Source organism: Pinus tabuliformis, chromosome 1_1 (assembly GCF_031772625.1).
Source record: "Pinus tabuliformis cultivar Carrire ecotype Pingquan chromosome 1_1, CPIR1, whole genome shotgun sequence".
Lineage (NCBI taxonomy): Eukaryota > Viridiplantae > Streptophyta > Pinopsida > Pinales > Pinaceae > Pinus > Pinus tabuliformis.
This window is the reverse complement of record NC_142297.1, coordinates 548,086,033-548,107,429: the sequence shown is the minus strand read 5'-3', so window position 1 is coordinate 548,107,429 and position 21,397 is coordinate 548,086,033. Positions and strand designations below refer to the sequence as shown.

At 37.4% G+C, this 21,397-nt stretch overlaps 1 protein-coding gene across 2 annotated transcripts in view; it reads left to right on the top strand.

Annotated features, from left to right (window-relative positions):
- Positions 1-8,153, top strand: part of LOC149214282 (light-harvesting complex-like protein 3 isotype 2, chloroplastic) — a 34,163-nt gene extending 26,010 nt beyond the window's left edge. The window contains exons 2-3 of one of the 2 annotated variants that reach the window (XM_089392248.1): positions 7,647-7,781; positions 7,889-8,153. In XM_089392248.1, coding sequence (XP_089248374.1) covers positions 7,647-7,781; positions 7,889-8,139 — 386 coding nt within the window. In that variant the 3' untranslated portion in view covers positions 8,140-8,153. Of the gene's footprint in view, positions 1-7,646; positions 7,785-7,888 lie in introns of both variants that reach the window. The other variant, XM_089392247.1, reaches the window with a different exon arrangement.
- The last annotated feature ends 13,244 nt before the right edge of the window (positions 8,154-21,397 follow it).

Sequence of the window (21,397 nt, the reverse complement as noted above, 5' to 3'; positions counted from 1 at the left end):
TATCAATGTGGGTCTTCTCAAAAGTATGCATAATGGGTACTCGTTAGATAAAAAATTTAATTCCACACCCAACGAGTGTTTACACTTGAAATTTGAGTAAACCTATGAGGAGATAGGCCAAATATACAATTAAAAAAAATAATGTTCTTCTTTTCCCGCCAAAATTCGTAACTCTTATTTTATTATTTTATTATTTTTCTTAGGAGGCCACTTTTAGGCTAAAATTTCCTCTAATGTAGACCCTTCTTGGGCTTTTGTATCATGTAAAAAGATTTATTTTTGAGTCAAAATGGTCATTTATCACCTCCACACCAAGTCGGCCCTCCCTTCATCAAGTCGGGCTGGGTTAGGGCAATTTGTTAAAATTGGCAACCAGGGCAAAACTTCATGTGGGTCATCTTATTCATGGTTGATAATATTTTTATTAGATTCCTCTCGTCGAGAGGTGTAGGATTGATATAAAGATCATCCGATTCCGATAAGTATTCATGGAGATATGAATTTATTTTGATTATGGAATTATTATCAAGCCGACCTACAACTCATGTAGGCTCAGAAGCCCAACAGTCGCATCTATTCACCCACCAACGTTGTGTATAAATATAAGAGGACTTTTCCTCATTTAGACTCACTCATCTCATCACATCTCTCTCTCTCTATTGCGCAGATATGAGTCTCTTCTCTACTGCGCTGAAATGGGTCTCTCTCTCTCACACATGTGAAGCCGGAAGCTGTTGAATTTGAAGCTGCAACTGCAGAAGTAAAGATTGACTTGCGTGGCCTAGAAGATCTCCTCTTTGGAACTGCGCTGTAGGTTCATCTGAACCTCCTCTGGAAGCCGCAACTTTTGGTGGTGGAATGAATTCAATCCGACGAACGGTTTGCAAGATATCGACTGCCCTAGTTTGAAGCCGGAAACTGCTGAAACTGAAGCTGCAACTGCAGAAGCAAAGATTGACTTGCGTGGCCTAGAAGATCTCCTCATCTGAACTGCGCTGTAGGTTCATCTGAACCTCCTCTGGAAGCCGAAACTTTTGGTGGTGGAATGAAGTCAATCCGACTGTCGGTTTGTGAGATATGGTCTGCCCTAGTTTGATAATAAAGCCGCTAATGCTGATGCTACTGATCTAGGGCTTGCTACTGCTGATATGAATCAGATTTATTGTACTATTTCTCTCTGCTGAATTATTGAAGATAAAAGAAGATTTGATCAAAGGGTTTCCCCACACATTGTGGGGTTTGTCCCTGGCTAGCCACCACATCTTGTGTTTCTTGTCTTGGCTTGTTTTCTGTCGATCGTTTAATGTTCTATCTGCACTTTACTTTATGTACATGTGATTGCTAATCGGTGGAATATAATAAGAAAAAGAAGTAAACTGTTATAAGCATAGAACATACCATAACTTAACACAATTGGACCTCACGGAAAGCCTATATATATTGTAGCTCTACTTCATTTGGATAGTATTCACTCAACAAGTTCAATCTTCAAGGAAGAGAAGAAGAAAAAGAGCGAAGTAGCTGGAGAAGGACGAAGTTTGCTGGGAAGACCTAAATCGAAATTTCTGGGCTATCTATCTCTCACATGTGTGAAGTTCCAGGCAATTGCTGGGGCCGAAAATATGTGTTTATTGCAAGTCCAAAATTTTGTTGTTGGGTTCGAAGTTCTGTTGCTGGGGGGTCGAAATTCTGAACTGAAGTTGCTGCTGGGGACCTATCACTTGGAGTATTTTTTGAAGATCATCTGTTGCAGGGAAGCGTTGACTTGGTGGTTGGAGGAGCTCTTTGTCTAGGTGTAAGAAGTCTGTAAGTGTCTCATCTTGAATTGAATCTACTGAAGGAAGAGTTCTTGACTGGGTTTTCCCCTTATAGGGGTTTCGCCTTGGTTGTGCGTGTACATGTTGTGTCTCTTGTTCTTGTGATCTTCATACACATAATTTGATAATTACTTGATGAAAGATAAACTAATTAAGAAGTAAAAGAGGCCAACATAATTCACAAGTAATTATCAAGAAAGAAGAATCAAACCCTAAATCCTACTAGTATTGATTTCTCAACAACACCATTGGGCTCAAACTGCATGCTCTCCCTAATTTTCTTCTGCATGATTTTCTCTACCTCAGAGTTGTGGAGAAACTTGCTATCCTTGGTTTACATCTTTCCAGCAAGGATGCTCCATTCACATGTTTGATGGCAAGGTTGAGGTGAGAAAAACATCAAACAACTCACTTGTCATGACTGGGATAGAAGAAGAAAGACTCTTGAAGTTGCAAGGAACCTTTGCTCGTGCACAGAACTTTGCATATAGTTCTCAATATGATGAAGGTACATTACCATCTAGTCTCTTATGGCATGCTAGATTTGGACATCTGAACTATGATAGTCTTTGTTTATTAAAGAGAAATGGTGTTACTGGTTTGCCCACCATTCCTAGGAAACTTAAGCAATGTGATGCTTGTATCTTAGGAAAACACAACAAACAATCATTTCATGATTCTCATTCTAGAGCACATAGAAAGCTTGAATTAATTCATTCTGACTTGTGTGGCCCTATGCCTGTTCCTTCTGCAAATGGAAATAAATACATGATGACTTTTATTGATGACTACACCAGAATGTGTTGGGTATATCTGTTGAAGAACAAATATGAAGCTTTTGAAACTTTAAAAAACTTTCATGCATGGATTGAAAACAATACACAATCTCATATTGGCTCTATTCGTATTGATAATGGAAAAGAATATACTTCAAATGAATTTGAAAACTATCTTCGCTAGCATGGGATTCAACATCAAACAACTGTGCCTTATAATCCCCAACAGAACAGTGTAGCTGAAAGAATGAACATGACAATCTTAAATATGGTATGTTCAATGATGTTTTTCAAAAATGTAAAGCTGATGTTCTGGGCTGATGCAGTTCTATGTGCAGTGTATATTAAGAACATGTGTCCATCTCATGCTCTAAAAAACAAGACTCCCTATGAAATGTGGTATGGCCACATTCCTTCGGTGAGGCATCTCATGGTTTTTGGTTCCACCTGCTATGCCTTGATTCCTAAGGAATAGAGAAACAAACTTGGTGCAAGAAGTTGAAAATGTATCTTCTTGGGGTACTCGAATACCTCCAAAGCATATCGTCTCTATGATGAAGTAAATAAGAAGTTTATATTGTCTAGATATGTAATTTTTCTTGAATCTTCCAAGACTGACAATGTTGTTGAGCGACAACTTGATCGCTTGGATAGATTCGGGCATGCAAAATCTTTTCAGGAATTTGATAATGAGATTCCACATCTTGAAGGGGGGGTCCCTATCCTAGATCAATTTGTGGAATCTCCTTCTCAAGCACTCTCTCCCCCTCATGAAGCTCCAACCATTGATCAAGAAGACACTTTGAGTGATGTGATTGAGAGAATTGGAAGGCTAAATTTTGATTCAACCCCATCTCAGTCAACATAATAGCTTGGTTCATCTCAGAATGGTCCTCCAAAATGGTTTTCTAAGACACTTGAAAGTGTTCATCTTGATGAGGTTGGAAAGACAGGAACAAGAAGTTCTACTAGACAAAATGGAGGTGATGTAGACGATTTTGATTCAATTGTTGATATGGATGTTTCTTATGATTGTGAATTAAATTTGTCTATAGATTTCGAACCAACTTCCTTTAAAGAAGCTGCTTCTCATGATGAATGGAAAGAAGCAATGTAGAAAGAGTATGATGCTCTTATAAAGAATGGAACTTGGAAGCTGGTGGACCCTCCATTTGGAACCAAACTGATTGGCTGCAAGTGGGTCTTCAAGAACAAGTATAAATTAGATGGCTCACTTGACAAGAATAAAGCAAGGCTTGTGGAAAAAGGTTTTGCACAGAAATAAGGGGTCAATTATGAGGAGACTTTTGACCCCAAAGCAAAATGGGCTACCATCCAAACTCTCTTTGCCTTAGCAGCTCAGAATGGATGGAAAGTCCATCAAATGGATGTAAAAATTGCTTTCTTGAATGGAGATCTTAATAGGAATGTTTTTATGTCTCAATCAGAAGGATTTGTTGTGAAGGGACAAGAGCACAAAGTATGTAAGCTTATCAAATTCTTGTCTAGCTTCAAACTAGCACCATGAGCCTGGTACGAGAAATTGACTGAGCATCTTCTGAAACTGGATTTCAAACACTATCATCTTGATGATGCAACTTTCTTTGTCAAGAAAGTTGGCAAAAATGTTGTATATCTTGCGGTGTATGTAGATGATCTACTAATGACAAGGAACAATGAAAAATACATTGCATCCATAAATAAAGAATTGAGAAAAGGTTTTGAGATGACAGATTTGGGATATGTGTTGAAAAATGTAACTAGGTTCGGTCTTCACAATATTCTATGTACTATTGAATTCATGTAAAAGAGAAAGAAAATTTATTATTATTATGTTATAGCATGGGTTTCATGCTCTAGGTCAATTTATTTGTAGGTCAAGCACCCATTTTGTGCTCATAGGATTTTGTCATAGAGTCTAGGAGTCAAAATAGTCATTGTTATATGTAATAGACCCTATTGGGCATTTTGTATCAAGTCAAAAGAATTTATTTGAGTCAAAATTGTGTCAAAAGTCCCTCCAAGACCAAGTCGGCCTGCAAGAGAACAAGTTGGCCTCATGAAGGGCGTTTCGACCTCCTAAGAAGCCTATTTATAAAAACTCAACCTCATTTGAAGGACAAACAATCCAAGTTCGATCATAAGAAGGAAGAAGCAAGAAGACAAGACAAAAAGGACAAATAACAAGGAGCGAAGAAGTCGGGAGAGATAAAAATCGAAGTTTTTGGGCTTCTCTATCTCACACGTGCGAAGGAGAAATTAGGATTTTTGTAGCATCAAGGGCGAAATTTCAGATCTCCAAAGAAGACTGAAATTTGTGTTTCAAGACCAACATAAATCATCCATTTGTCCAAGGAAGAAGAAGCAATCCAAGCGAAGAAGGTAAAAAATAGCCTCTCTCTCCCACACGTGCGACGCTGCAACTACTATAGGAGGGGTCGAAAATTGTAGACATGCAGTGAAGGCCAAAATTGTCGTTGGGGGTCAAAGTTGTTGGAGAAATTGTTGAGAGGTCGAAGTTGTTGACAGGTCGAAGTTTGTTGTTGGAAGCTGTGCAAGAAAAAGCTCATCAAGAAGGAAGGTTGACTTGGTCTTGGAGGGGTCTCTGTCTTTGGTCTAAAATGTCTTGGAATTCATCATTTGAAGATTCTATAAGAAGAGAAGAATTACTTGTGGGTTTTCCTCTCTTGGAGAGGTTTTGGTCTTGGCTAGCAACCTATATCTTATGTCCACTTGTTCTATTGATCTTCATGTTTTGGTAGTTGTTTGATGATAAGAACACTTTAATAACCTAAAGAAGAAGAAGCTAATTATAAATACTACAAGTTGAATTAAAGAACATAACAAACAGTTATCAAAGTAAAGAGAAATCACCATAATCTACCCTAGATTTCTCAACAATATGTTCACTACTATCTTGGTATTGAAGTAACTCAACATCAAAAGTTTATATTTTTCTCTCAAAAGAAGTACATTGGAGATTTGTTGAACAAATTTGGCAAGGCTTAATGCAATCCTTTGACCACTCCAATGTAACAAAATTTAAAGCTCACATCCAAAGAAGAAAATGATTTGAGGATGCAACAAAGTACAGACAACTTGTAGGCAGTCTTAACTACCTTACTACTACTAGACCATACATTTTGTTTGCTGTTGAAATCCTGTCCAGGTTTATGCAAAAACCTTGTGAGACTCATGGTTTGCTGCAAAAAGAGTTCTAAGATACTTACTTGAAGGGAACTCAAGACTTTGGACTCAAGTATACACAGGTGGATGACTTCAGCTTCATTGGATACCCTAATTCAGATTTTGATGGAGATAAAGAAAATGGAGTATCTACTTCAGGTTATGTTATGAGTCTTGGATCAAGCGCTGTCTCCTGAAGGTCATGCAAACAGTCAGTTCTATCAGATTTCACAACAAAGGCAAAATATGTGGCAGCTGCAAAAGCAACAACGGAAATTGTGTGGCTCAGAAGAATTCTTGAAGATTTGCAGGAGAAACAAATGCATTCTACTCTTTTGATTGACAATACTTCTACAATAAAATTGGCCAAGAACCAACGTTATATGATCGAACTAAGCATATCAATACAAAGATTCATTTGATTCGACATCATGTTGAGGCCAAGACTATTCACCTACACCATTGTTCCACAAATGAGCAGATTGCAAACATTTTCACCAAAGCGCTTGCAAGAGAAAAGTTTGAAAGATTTAGAATGATGCTTGGACTCACCAACATCCATTCAGATTGGGGGGGGGGTGTTGACACCTAATCTTTAGGGATTAGGAAAATATTTCAAATATGAGAATAAAGAAGACGAGGAGATACTGAAATATGAATTCCAAGGGTCTCCCTCTCCTTGTATATATTAATGATTTTTCTTCGTGGAAAAATGGAAAAGTACCAATTTGTGGAGTTACCAGTACCTGGCCTGACACTGATTATCAAAACTGAAGATATATGCCCAAAATAATCCTGAAATCTGCCCAGAACATCCCCAAAATCTATTCAGAAAATCTTTAAGATCTGTCTGGAATGTCTTGGGGATGGCCAAGTCTGTAGAAATGGCAGGTGTATGGTTTTTAATTTTTTTTGTGGGGGACGGGTTCTCATGCAACACCCACACACACACATATATAAATGAGGCATTTGCGGGGTGCTGCATGTGAAGAATGCTGGTCAATATCACTGGGATCACTGTATATATGTAAACAAGGCATTTGCAGGGTGCTGCATGTGGAGAATGCTGGTGATCATCACTGGGATCACTGTCAACATTGTGGATCATCAAAGAAAGAATCTCTTGTACTTACCCCTAGGTGAGAGGGGGTAATAGTACTTATTTCATGTCATATGATAAATAAATGGCAAATGACAGACATTTGCTGGTTAAAATGTCATGAATTTGTTTGTGATTTTAATTGATGTTTATTCTTTAATTTCTTTGCAACAAATAATGTTTTGTACTATTTCCGTATTGTTATTGAAATATCTTTCTATTTTGTTTTATGTCAATGCAGACATAAGGCTATAGAAAGTGACTTGGCATGTATCTGTAAAAGGCATATATTGAGATTATGGTTATGACCATTTTTCTTAACAACTGTGTGCTGCTAACTGGTCCCATTGACCATTGTTGGTCATTTATATTTATGGTTGAGTGTAGTTATTTTTTTTTGTTAGTTTGTCTTTTGCTGCTCTGTTCCAATTTCCTATGCTCTTGTTCTTTTGCTTTATAGTCCTCTTTGCTGCACTCCTATTGAACTCCTCCAGTAGCCCCTTGCTTCTCCTCTTCTTGCCCTGTCATTCAATTTTTCTAGTATTGCCCCTAATGTCTGTCAGGATTGTAAATTGTTCAGTTGCATGGGTTCAATATTGTCAGGATAGACTCCAGGCTCAAAGAAAATGTAAGATTTGTCGGTGGACCACATATTGTACACTTCTATGATTTATCTGATGCTTTTCAGTAGAGTTGTTTTGAACATGTCAATGGTATTGCTATTTACCGAATGGTTACAGAGGCATGTGATTCTCTTCTCTCTTTTAGAGGTGCAGAGGAGAAAATGTCTTGAAGATAATCCAGAACCATCCAGTGATGACGAGCCTGTTGTTTTTCACACATACATGATACCATGGTGGGTGTGGGTTAAGAGATTCCATCTACCAGAGGCTGAACTGATAGGTGGTATGTTAATTTGATGTGTTGCTCATAGTCTTTAAATTTCAGTTTTAAGATAACAAGTCAGTTTTTTACACCGCTGTCTTACATATACATGGATTCTGTTGCAGGTCGTGCTGCAATGATAGGCCTTTTCATGGCTTATTTAGTTGAAAGTTTTACCGGTGTAGGACTCGTTGACCAAGTGGACACTGTTTTTGGCAAAATGTTTTTGCTGAGTACTGTAGCTGTGGTGCTATTGATTCGAAAGAATGAAAATATATCAGAGTTGAAGCAATTTGTGAAGGAATGGGTTTTATATGATAAGCAGTGGCGAGCAACATGGCAAGATAAGACACCGGAAAATCCACAGAAAGATTAAAATTCCTGGCTCTATGTATTGTGCTTCACACATTTTGTCACCAGTGATTGCATTGCTAATCACAATATGCTTTCCTTTTCTGGTCTACTGTTGCATGTATTAGGTTACCATGATATTTCATCTATTTTTAAATTGTTATTGTTTCAGCACAGTTTTTCCATAATATAGTTTCACTATAAGAACGAATGTAATAATTTGATTTCTAAGAACAAGCTAGACAACTCTTTACTTTTCCCTAGTAAGTGTTGCGTTCCAATTTTTGTTTGTTCAATGCATGACATAATGACGAATTTTACAACTAACAGCCTCTGAATCTTCAGATTTCAGCAAATAGCCTACCTCCAGCACAAGGAAGTAAGTTCTGCCTCGTCATCTATTGTTTAACTAATGCCTATTAAATAAGGAAGAATTATATTTTCTTCACCATTCTCAATAATCCCTCTTTCCATATTCTACCTCTTATTCCTTTTTACCACCAACCTTTTGAGTTAAAACATGACCTTGGCGGATTTTTACATGAGGGCCTTTATAGGCATGTCACTCAGAGTGATATCCTTTCTTGGTCCCTCCACTGCATTGTCAAGTCTCGACAGCCAATATAATGAATCTTTGGGAAGTAACAAAAAGTAATCTCAATTTTTACAATTCCAACCTGAAGGGGCTTCCTAATAGACACTCCACATGGTTCCAAACTTGAGGCATTGACATAATAGGACTTTACATATCAATGAATTTGTATTCCCTAAGCAATTTAATCTTGAGGATACTTGTGTCAAGGACAGCAGTGTACCTTTCCTCCTCTTTGGCCTCTACTCAGAGTAGAGCAAATTTTGTGCTATAAAGTACGGATGTTTTACATACCCATCCTTCACCTGTTTTTTCTACCTTGTTATCACGCACTAAATAAACAAGTGGTTGATAGTCTTTTGCGCCTACTTGCTTAAATGAATTCTATTTGTCCCTTGAAAACCTCTCTTCGTCAAATTATCCTATATTAGAATCTTAGCACTCTAGAGTCTACAGAGCTAGGTTTTTTGGCCAAACCTTTGTTGCAAATCTTTCTCTAGGGATGTTATTCTCAACTGCTTGCTCCTCTTCCGCGAGGCTACTTTTGAATCAGGCCTACAGTATTTAACGGGCAACTATTTACCCTTTATATATGCTACTACTTTTGGAGCTGATGCAAGGGAATTGACTTGATCCTTTTCAACACAAGCTGCTGTTTGGGTGGTTATAAGGCAATCCCACACGCATAACAATTGGGAGACAGGTGGTTATGAGGCATGATTTGTACCAAAAGCTGGCTTTTGGGTGCAAGTCCCCAGGGTGTTGTGATGGCGTTCTCCCTCTGCTCCAGCACAAACATCACCGATGGCTTCTATGTCATGCTTTGTGGGCCGTGTTTGGTTTGTGGTTGTTATCTATGTTATGTATATCACTGATGGCTTCAATGCCATGCTTTGTGGGCCGTGTTTGGTTTGTGGCTGTTATCTATGTTATGTATGTCACCGATGGCTTCGATGCCATGCTTTGTAGGCCGTCTTTGGTTTGTGGTTGTTATCTATGTTATGACAGTTATGTAATTAAAAATTGCAAGTCTTAAGCATATGCTGGAGTTACCATATAATAATACTCATTTAATAAAGTTATAATGTACTGTAGGTTACTATTTAAGTGACTTATGTCAAATGTCATAAATGGAGTTGTGCTAGATTAGGTTAAGAGCTTAACTAATAAAGTGATTGTACAGGATTTTGATATGGGACCCTTATATGTGTTGACATCCACACCATATGACGACAAATCAAGCATATCATTCTCTTTTTTAATGTATTATGGTTTGCATTCTTTGTCCACATTGTGTGATTTTTCTTACATGCTAATAGAGCGAGGTTGAGAAGAAGCCAAAGAGCCGGGGTGAAGGCCTAGGAACTGTTGTAGATTAGAGATGGACAGATGGACCAAGGGAATGTTTGCACACAAAAAGTAGATTAGAGATGGACCAAGGGATTGCTTGCACACAAAAAGAGGTTGGACAAACAAGTACGGATATCGACTAGAAAATAAAGAAGCTTTTGAAGTCGGCTTGGAAAGATGAGTTAGTTTGAGTCAACATGAGTAGATTGTTTGAATATGAAAAATTAATATTTATAAAGATGATTTTGGAAGAAATTATATTTTCTAGTGTTGTCTGAATTATGTTAGGAAGTTGAAATAGGTAGGAAGAGAAGCCAATAGAATTGCAGGGCTTTGCTTTAGGGATTGTTGTCAGGGGCTGTGTTAGAGTCCTTGAGGAGGTGAGGGTTAGAATGTCGTGAGGTGTAGTCTCCAAAGTGAGGTACTAGTTAGAGAAAGGGAAGATATGAATTGCAGAGTATATTTGTGAGGGGACTTGGACCTCCATGATCCAAATTTCGTGGGTTAATTCATGGGCCAATGAGTATAAAGAGAAAACCACCATGGGCCACCTTGATTGAAAGAGATATTGTCATAAATCGACTTGCCTGTGCTGTATTTTTGCGGGATTACGAGTGTCAGCCAGAAATACGCTTTGATGAAATGATGAATTGCATAATGGTCATGGTTGACTAGAGCTTCTGAAAAAATTACTCGGTGGCACTATGAGAAAATAATAATTAAAAGAAGGTTAGAGTCACAGCTGCTGTGTGCAGGGACAGGTGGCAATATGGAGATCTGTTGGTGATGAGTTACCCCATGAAGCAATTACAACATGGTTCATGGGAATTAAAATAAATGGGGCATTAAATTTGAGATAACAAGAGTTGTGATGGCAGAGCGATTATGGTATCGAAAATGTGACAAAGAAGGGCAGCTGTGGGGATTGTGGTTGTGGTATCAAACCCACAAAATTAGAAAATCTGCAAACTTGCAAGAGTGATGGGATTAGGGACAAAGATAGTCTAGTCTGATCTTAGCAAATGAATTGTGGGGTAGATGATTGAGCCAACCTGTAGGCGAGTCCACATACGTGAAACAGAGGGAGATTTGATCTGTTAAAGACTCGAGATAAAAATTGTAAGTCTGTAAGTCTATGTTTTGTTATTGGAACTCTTTTTTAGAAGAATTCTAAGGGAGAGGTTTGTTGTGAAAAGTTTTTTGAACAGAGTTTTTCTTTTGGGAATGGAAATATTTTTGAAAGCAAAATCTTTTTATGAAATTGATTGATGAGATAGGTAAGTGGAGTTTTGGAACAGGCATAAGTAACAAGGATATTTACACAAAATGGTTGACAACAGAGAGTCCAATCTCAATGTATTTTGGCATAAAAAATATGGACATCTGTGTTTTTCTGATCTTTCCATTCTAATTAAGTTTGAGATGGTTGATGGCCTACCTAATCTGGAGAAGACGGAAGGGAGATGTAAGACATGCTTAGATGGAAAGTAGCAAATAAGCTACCAATATGGGAGCAGGCAGAGTGTTGGAGCTTGTAATGTGGAAGTTTTTGGTTTGACAAGAAGACTGTCATTATCAGATTCAAGGTATTTTATGCTTCTTGTTGATGTTTTTTCCGCAAAAATCATGGGTCGTTTAAGTTAAAAAAATTAGATTGTATTAAATGCTAGAATGAAGTATATGGTAAAGGTAGAGGAAGGATGTGGTAGGAAAATAAGTGTTTTCCTGTACTATAATGATGATCAGTTTTATATGTTTTTTGATTTTTGTAACAAAGGAGGTTGGAGACATAGGTGATGGTGAAAGGTGGAGTAATAGAGTTGTAGGTTGTGAAGATGGCTGCAAGGTAAGTCATGTCCAAGTGATATTGACTGAATTGATGAATACGACAATATATTTGTTGAATGAGCCCCAACAAAGTTGTCATGGTGAAGGAGGCACTTGGGTTAATCTTGACTTGGTCATAGAGTGGAAGATAATAGTATTTTATGGGTTTACCAATGGTGGTTTACGAGCCCATGGCTTTGGTAACCCATGGTTTTTCCCATGGTATTTGATGTGATATAGCCTATTTAATGGCTTGATAATTCCATTGTAAGATGCCTTTGATTGGTTGGTTTGGCCTAACTAATAGACCTATTAGGTGTTGGTTTTCTCAGTTTAGGGTTTCTAGGATAACTCATGGTTTCTTGTGTGCATGATATTTTATTTTGTGCCTACTTTATGTTATTGATCTCTCTTAGTTTCTAACATGTTGTATCCAAGCCTAATAGGCTTGGTGGATCAAAGTTGGATAGACTTGGACTCTCGAACAAGAGTGGTCTAATGTGAGATCCATGGAGGCATAGATAAGTTGGAACTTGGTACATGATCAAAGTGAAGCATGGGTTGGCATGGACTCTCCACTGAGAGTGGCCTAAATGAGGATATGATAGAGAGATGCCCATGGCATAAAAGCTACAGATGAGAGCTTGTGCTTGCTTGAAAATAAGTCCCTCTTTGAAAAATGAACACTCCAATTGAGCTTTTTTGGGCAGTCGTGATGATAGAGGGCAATGGTGATGATAGAGTTATTTTCTCATGATTTTGATCATTGTGATCATCAAGGTCATGGTTTTAGGGGGTGTGGTAGATTTTGAGATCATTCTCCCACGTTTGGTATGGGATGTGGCAATCAATGTATCTTGATGGTAGACATTAGCATGCAATGTGACATGGGGTTTCATTCGTAGAGAGGACCACATTCTAGGGAGATGGTGATGATAGAGTTATTTTCTCATGATTTTGATCATTGTGATCATCAAGGTCATGGTTTTAGGAGTTGTGGTAGATTTTGAGATCATTCTCCCGCGTTTGGTATGGGATGTGGCAATCAATGTATCTTGATGGTAGACATTAGCATGCAATGTGACATGGGGTTTCATTCATAGAGAGGACCACGTTCTAGGGAGATTGAGTTGTCACCCTTACTCTCAAGAAATTTTGTGTGGAATATACCAAGATTTGGTCATGGTGATTCCTGATGCCTAGTGGTTCCTTATGGACAATGTGTGGACAACGAAGATAGGGTGGATATTTTATAGCATCTCAAACATCTAGGTGTCAAATTGCATGGTGTATGATCCATTAATCTGGGGTGAAGGATAATTGAACATTTTGCAAGTGGATCCATTTATATTCACAACCTTGCAAACATTGGCTCACTTCTTTGTTTACAACATTGTGTCATTAACGCATTGGACATGCATGATAATACTGGGTTGGTCAGGTGGGGTTTGGATAGGAGAAAGAAGTAGGTGAGTGGTGTCATTAGAGCACATGGGAGTGGAGCAGATGAAGGAAAGCGAGGGGATCTAGATTTGGGTTTGAAATCAATCTCTTTGTATTTGACTGAGCTATGTGGGATATGATTGCTAATGACTGTGGTGAGCTTGGTAGTGTAAGCCAAGGAAATGGTATTGGTGTTTTGCATGAGGAAGCTGTGGAGGTTGGACCTACCAGGCGTGGTGCTCGCTGTGGAGTTCATGTGCTCTTTGGGTTGGCATTAGGCATGGAACTAGTGTGTTGGCAAGGTTTGAGTTTTAGAACTGTTTTTTTTTGGTTTTGTATTGAGTGCCAAGGTTGTGGTTGCTTCAATGATTGTGCGAGAGGATTAACGTGGGCTCATGGATTTGAAGAGGTTAGTTTGTGAAGCACATCACTTGCCATTTGCTTCGTTTTGAAGATCAAAAATTTTGAGTGGTGAAATGAGTGACTTGTGGAAGAGGGATATGCATAATCTTGTTTTGGCTTAAGACTAAGGCTTGGTTTGTGATGGTTGTGGGTATGTGAACCATGGTAAATAGAACATGGAAATGCATCACATTCTTTGACGTGGAAGCATATGGACATAAAACAAAGGACGATATGGACATAGAACAGAGGAAAAATAAGTACTTGGTGAATGAGTGCTTGATTCAATTCACTGTATTTGGAGTAAAGAGAGACGTAGGGAAAGAATTTGGTAGATGCTTCTTGAAATTACATAGTTGTAATACTTTTTTATGGAGTTAATTTTATTCTTCACGTGTAAATGGACATATAGTTGTAAGATCTATTTAGGCATGAACACACTAGCTTATGGTTCAATGGTAAAATCAAGAGGTAGATTTAAGTGGCGAGGATTGGGTGGGTATGTTGTATTCCTAGAAACTTAGTAAATAATTTTTGAGGTGAGTAGGTGAATGTTCCAAGTCAAATTTAAAAAGGGGGTTGGGTTAATCTTGACTCGGTCATAGAGTAAAAGATAATAGTCATTTATGGGTTTACCAATGGAGCCCATGGTTTTGATAACCCATGGTTTTTCCAATTGTATTTGATGAGATATACCCTATTTAATGGCTTGAGAACTCCATTATACGATGCCTTGAATGGCTAGTTTTGGCCCAATTTGTTTGGTTTGTCCAAGGCTAATAGATCCTATCAGGTGTTGGTTTTCCCAATTAGGGTTTTCAGGGGAAATCATGGTGTCTTGTGTGCTTAATATATTATTTTGTGCCTACCTTATGTTATTAATCTCTTTCAGTTTCTATTAGAGGCTTGGACAAGTGAGAAGCTAAAGGTAAAATATTTATAACTCTTTGGTTTAGTTGCTTATGATGACAAAACATGTGGAAAATTGTTATTTGTTGGGCATGTTGATGAAAGGAAGGCGGGTTGGTAGATTCTTGCAAAATTGAGGTTTTTGTGTATGAGGATGATAGAATCAATGAAAATTATTGTCTAAATAAGATTGATGATCACTTGTTTGAAGCTGAAAAAATCAATGGACTCACAAGTGAATTGAATAAGTATGAGCAATGTCATATGATGTTGTGCAAGTAGCAGAAGAGGCATAAGAGCTCTTACAATCCATTGGTGAAGGAACTGGAAATATTAGAGATGTAATAAAAGTATAGCTTCCCAAATTCAATGGCATAGGAAAAGGTGGAAAATATGACGAAAGAAGAGCTCCCAAAATCCAGTGATGGAGGGAAAGTTGGAAGGCTGGAGGCATGAAGAAAGGTGGAATGCCAAAGGCACTGGATGTATTCGGATAAGTCCCAACTGTGGAAAAATAAGGGATAGGTGTGAGAGGCCACACAATCAATGCTAGGTGTTTGTGGATTAGACACAACAAATTTAGGTTGTATGTGTGGATGAGACTCTTTACATGTCATCTTGGGCTTTAGAAGCTTGATTCATGGTTTTTTTTGTAGCACTTCGGTACCTAGTTGTGGAAGAGGAAAACTTTGAAGTTGAAATTAGTGTCCACATTTATGGCATATGGGGTGAAATCTTTAATGAACATCAACTCTAGTTCAGTTGAGGAGGCAATGCTTTATTAAGTGAGTTGGTAAATTTCTTTATGTTGTATTAATGACACTAGTTACATGTCATGTAATGGACATTTTTTCTCATTTGGTGACAACTTAGTTTTGGAGTGCATTTAAGACTTGTGCTGCAAACATTTTTGACACATATGGTTCTTACTGAGAAGAACACATTCTCCATGATTATTAAAGGAGGGAGTTAGCATTTAATAATGGTCATATAATGAAGCTACAATGTAATTTAGGTTAGTAATTAAGTGACTTATGTGACATATCATACAAAGAGTTGGCATTAGATTAGGTTAAGAGCTTAACTAATAAAGCAGTTGTATGGGATTTTAATATGGAACATTGTGCCCCTTACATGTATTGACATCCACACCATATTGAAGATAGAAGTAAACATGTCATTCCCCTTTTTAACATATTATGGTTTGTGTTCTTTATCCACATTTTTGTGTGTTTTTTCTCACAACATATACCATTTTTGGGATTTATTTCCACATTAATACTCTCCTTTGAATCAATTTATTTTGTGTGTTTTTTCTCACAACATATACCATTTTTGGGATTTATTTCCACATTAATACTCTCCTTTGAAACAATTTATTTGGTGAACTTTGAAATAGAAAATGTGATCAATCAACATTCCAAGAATGATTCTATTCCATCTTGGTTTTGATGTAAATAAAATATGTGATCATTCAACTGCCCAAAAAATGAATCTATATTGGTTTGTTAAATTCATTTGTAGAGTTGTAAGACCCAAGAATGATTCTATTCCATCTTCATTTGATACATAAAATATGTGATCAATCACCTTCCCATAAATAAAATATGGGAGCAATCAATTTCCCAAAAATGAATCTAGTATGTCTTGGTTTGTTAAATTCATTTGTGGGGTTGCAAGACCCATACACACTTACATAAGCTCAAAGTACCATGAGGCAAAGGTTATGGTGTCGTTAGAAGATTGTAATGTAGTCAAAATAAATTGTGGTACACAATACACATGGGAGATTGGAATATTAAGTTGAGATGACAAAGTGAAATTTACTATTTATATTCATTATGTTCATGCTATAGGGTCATTAAGAATCATAATGAGCGATAATATTGTCATGAGCGTAAATAAAGAAAAGATTTGCAATCTACTTTAAATAGTTGCATAATAAATAGGGAAGGTAAGTTATAATGCATGCTTTCTTAATGTTAACATCTTTATAAATTGTCTTAGATTTTCAATATTTATAATATTGACCTAATGTCAATTTTGTTATTCAAGTTATTTTATTACAATATAGAATAAACCACTACTAGATGCAAGTACAATATATTGATGTAATATTCAAAGGAATTGATAGGTGCAAGTAGGACAATATATAGAAAACATAGGGATTGAACCCAAATGGTAGTTTACTTGGAAATTGATTATTGCCTCTATGTACAAGATTCAAATGATAGTCAACCTACTTATCTACCACTGCAATTAGAGTGAAGAGAATGGTATTAGAGCACTATCTCATTAGACCACGAAGCCTTGCTTGATCTAGAATCCATTTTATATTTATAAGATATTGATTTGGATTGGATCCATCTTGATGCTTTCAGAGTGGGAAAATTGGAGGAATCAACAAACATGATCATTTTTATTGATGGGTTCCAATTTGGCAAATTAGGGTATGAAACCTTTTGAAAGTAGTTTGAGGCATCAAATGATGTTTTTTTGGGGCAAAACGTGTCACACCTATTAGCACTGCTCTACACACATATATCTTTCCAGCGACACAAGTATCACCTCAATAAGTCTGGAAGCAAAAGTTACACCACTTGGAAGTTGACCTTCCTATTTTGACCACCATGATTCAAGAAGATGCCACATCAACTCCCATTTTTTATGGAAAATGAGCTAGCCACGTGATCATGATGAAGAAGACTCTACAAAAGTCAAATTTATAACTATAGTTAAGAATTGGAAGAGTCAAACTTAACCATTGGTAGGCTATCAAGCTATGTTATAATCAAACCACTAGGAGGAAAAGGGGTTCCATTATATTCAAGTGCATTTTGTTCCATAGTTGAGCAAAGTAGCAACGAGTGAATAGAGAGAGACAATAGAGAGGGTTTGTATACTGTAGCAGCACATGGGCCACAAGTCTCACTCATTTGTACTTGCATCCATTTCCATTCAGAGAAAGAGAGAGTTGAGCATCCTCGCCTTCCAACAAGGTTTTCTCTTGAAAGAGTTTCTCAGGTCATATCTTGTGTTATTGTGGTTTGTGATTGGTTATTCTATTTGTTTTCTATTTTTACATAATTAAAATTTGCATGCATATGCAATAAACAATAATTAAAAAATACATAAATCTAAGGAGAAATTAATCCTCATAGTGTGGATTTCAAGTTTTCTAATATATTTTAGTAGATACATTGTGACAAACTATCCAATGGAATATTGAAATTAGTTTATAAATCATATTGGTATTAGTGTAAGTTTCTTTGCATTTATTGTGGGGAGTTGCAAGGGATATAGATTGGTTAAGCCAAAATTCCTAAAACCCAATGATGGTTGATTTATTAATAAATCTCAAGATCCCATAGAGGAGAGGTTTGCATGGTTGGAAGCACAAGTTGCAAATATAAAATATAATATAAGATTCCTCATAACGACCTTGACCAATAAGCTTGAGATATTTAGAGAAGATGGGGGTTCTTCTGCAAAGGTCATATTAGAGGGAAAATTGGGAGATTAAGAACCAGAGGGAATCTAAGAACAAACGTGAAAAGGATCAACCCAGTTCGAGTGCCATGAGCCATTCATGGTCCCTATTCAAGACGAAAGTGAAGGTTGACATCAAGCCATATTAAGGTGAGATTGATGGTTTGAAGTTAAATCACTAGTTGTGGTAGTTGAACATTTATTTTAGTGTGCACAATATAGAGGAAGAACAAAAAAGTTAGTTTGCTCATCTAAAATTAGAGAGCCATGCCATGACCTGGTGAGAAAGCCACATAGAAACTCTAAGGTTGGAGGAAGATCCTTTAGTGACTAAGTGGGAGGATTTAAAAGCTCTAATAAATTCACAATTTTACCCTATTGAGTATGTAGAGGAACAATGGATCTCGTGGCATTACTTTAGGCATAGAAAAGGGAAAAGTGTAAACAATACACAACATAATTTAGAAATATGGCCATAATGTTGGGCATCTCCCCAAAGAACCCAAACATAATCCTAAAGTATTTGTGGGGTCTACACAACCATCTGTGGAAGCAAGTGACTTAGTTCAAACCTTGAACAATTTAAAAGGCTTGTGTACAAGCACAATACCTTGATAACGTAGGCCATTAGAAAGGGAAATCAAGTGGGTCAAAGTAGAAGGAGCACCATGAAGCTTCCAAGGAGGGGAAAAAGATGTGGAAAGGGGGAAAAGATAAAAATACAACAACCACAACACACTAGTGCAAAGATCCCAACAACCATTGTAACATTGATGGTCATATAGAGGAGAAGTGTTGGAAGTTGCATTTAGAGCTCAATTTGAATGAACCAAAGGAAAATGATAAGAAAAAAAATCTCATGACCATAGATTCGAGTAATTGGGTGGAAGTAGCTAGGACGTGGATGAGAATATTGTTTGTACATATTTGCAGAAGGGGGTGAATTTCGGTAGCTTTTAGAAACAAAAAGAGAACAAAAATACCAGTGTTACATATAAATATATAGGTCAAAAAGATGAAAATTAATGCTCTATTTGATTCAGAATCATAGACGAATCTCATAGCGGTAGATCTAGTCAAGAAATTGGGACTAGAGACTCATGATCATCCTAGCCTCTATCCATTGGGATAGGTAAACAAGGAGGCAAAGATAAAGGTAAAGAAATAATTCATAATCAAATTTGCTATTATTGTTGATTTTATTGATGTAGTAGTGTTGGATGTAGTTGCACTTGATGTATGTGGAGTTGTGTTTGAGAGTCTATATATATATATATATATATATATATGCAAGATGTAATCTTCACGTAGAGAGCCAACCAATATCGCATCGTTAAGGATGAAACATTTTTCATCATCAACATGCACTAGGGAAAGTTGAAGATATCGCTGGTAAGTGTCAACTAGGAAAAAGAGTTGATCATTTCTAACAAGAAGTATGATTTTGTCATTTTTAACAGAAAATGAGTTTGTAGAAGAGTCCACGAGAGATAATTCATCCCTAAAGGGGTGTGCTACAGAACATAAACAACTGGAAGAGTTGTTATAGGTGTACATGGTTGTGTTCCAGAAGCCTAAAGGGATACTACCCAAGAGGGAAGTGGAGCACGAGATCCAACTGTTGTTGGACTCTCTGTTGCCAAACATTATGTTGTACATGTAGTCTGTTATAAAGGAAAGTGACGTGAAGAAGCAACTGCAACAAATACTGGAACAAGGTTTCATTTGACCAAGTTCCTCACCATGTGGGTCACTCATCATCATTGTGCCAAAGAAGGACGGGACTTGGAAGATGTGTATTGATTACACGGTGTCAAACAAATTTATGCTCAAGAATAGGTACCTCCTGCCCAGGATAGATGATTTTTTTGCATCAATTGCAATAAGCAAAATACTTCACGAAGATGGACTTAAATTTAGGATATCACCAGGTTTGGGTCGAAGAAGAAGATTCTTGGAAGATTGTCTTCAAAACCAAGAAAGGTTTGTATGAGTGGCTAGTCATTCCATTTGGCCTATGCAATGCACCAACTACATTTATGAAGGGTTAATGAATGATGTACTCCATCCTTTTATAGATTTATTTGTTACAATTTATCTGAATGATATACAGGTACGCAGTGCTACATGGGAGGAGCACATCTCACATTTGGTGGAGGTGCTAAAGACATTAAAGAAGCACCAACTGCTGGAAAATATCAAGAAATGTAAGTTTTCATGACATTATTTAGTGTCTTTGGGATATGTGATAGGTGGGGGAGAGTTGAAGATAGATCCTTCCAAGATGGACACCATTATGAAGTGACTAGTTCCTACTGATGTTTCTTAGGTTAGGAGTTTTGTTGGGGCAACACAATATTTGAAGAAATTCATAACATCATTTTTAGTAGTAGTTGCACCACTCCATGCCATAATAGTGAGTGGCAAGAGTTTCCAATGGGGAAAAGGTTAGCAGAGGGTAGTTAGGCTCATAAGAGGATGCATGCTTTGTTGTACCAACAAGCCTGATAATAGGAAACATAGCTTATACCATTCATTTTTTGTACCCACTTGTCATTGGGAAAACATTTCCATGGAATTTGTGAGAGGCTTATCAACAAACAGGAAGGGACATGAATACGTATTCATGGTAGTTGATAGGTTCAATAAGATGTGTGTTTTAATGCCTTGTAAAAATTCACCATCAATGGACAAGAAGAACCAACCTGTTCTTTGGACAAATTTGGGTGCACTTGGTGTTACACAACATTTTGTCACTGTCCTTGTACTCCCCGTTCCTTGATCCTGGAGGACCTCTACAGTGAACCCCACATGCTTTGCCTTTATGAGGAAACCCCCATTGTGTCCTTCTTCATGAGCAGATCATTTCCCTTTTTCACCATTTCCCTTGAAACTTCTGTTTTGCCCAGTTTACAAGAACAACGCTAATGGCCTTTGTCTCTCCCGCGTCGATGTGCAGAGATTATCACTACTCGCGCCGAACGGAGTGATTGAGCTGTGTTTCAGTCGCGCCGGTCCTGTTATGGAAAGTTTTTTAAATTAGAGCCAAAGCTTCCAGCTCTAGAAGCTCTGTAACGGAAGTCTGGTAAATGGTTTGGCCGGATGGGGTCGAGGATGAAAGTTTGGGCTCCTTCCATTCTAATGATGGAACTACCTCAAGGGGTAAGTCCTTCTCCCATGAGAAGAGGATCCATCTCCCATCCATATTTCCTATATAAACCTCCCTTCTTCCCAAGCACAAACTAGTCACAGTTGATAGTTTTGGCAGAGT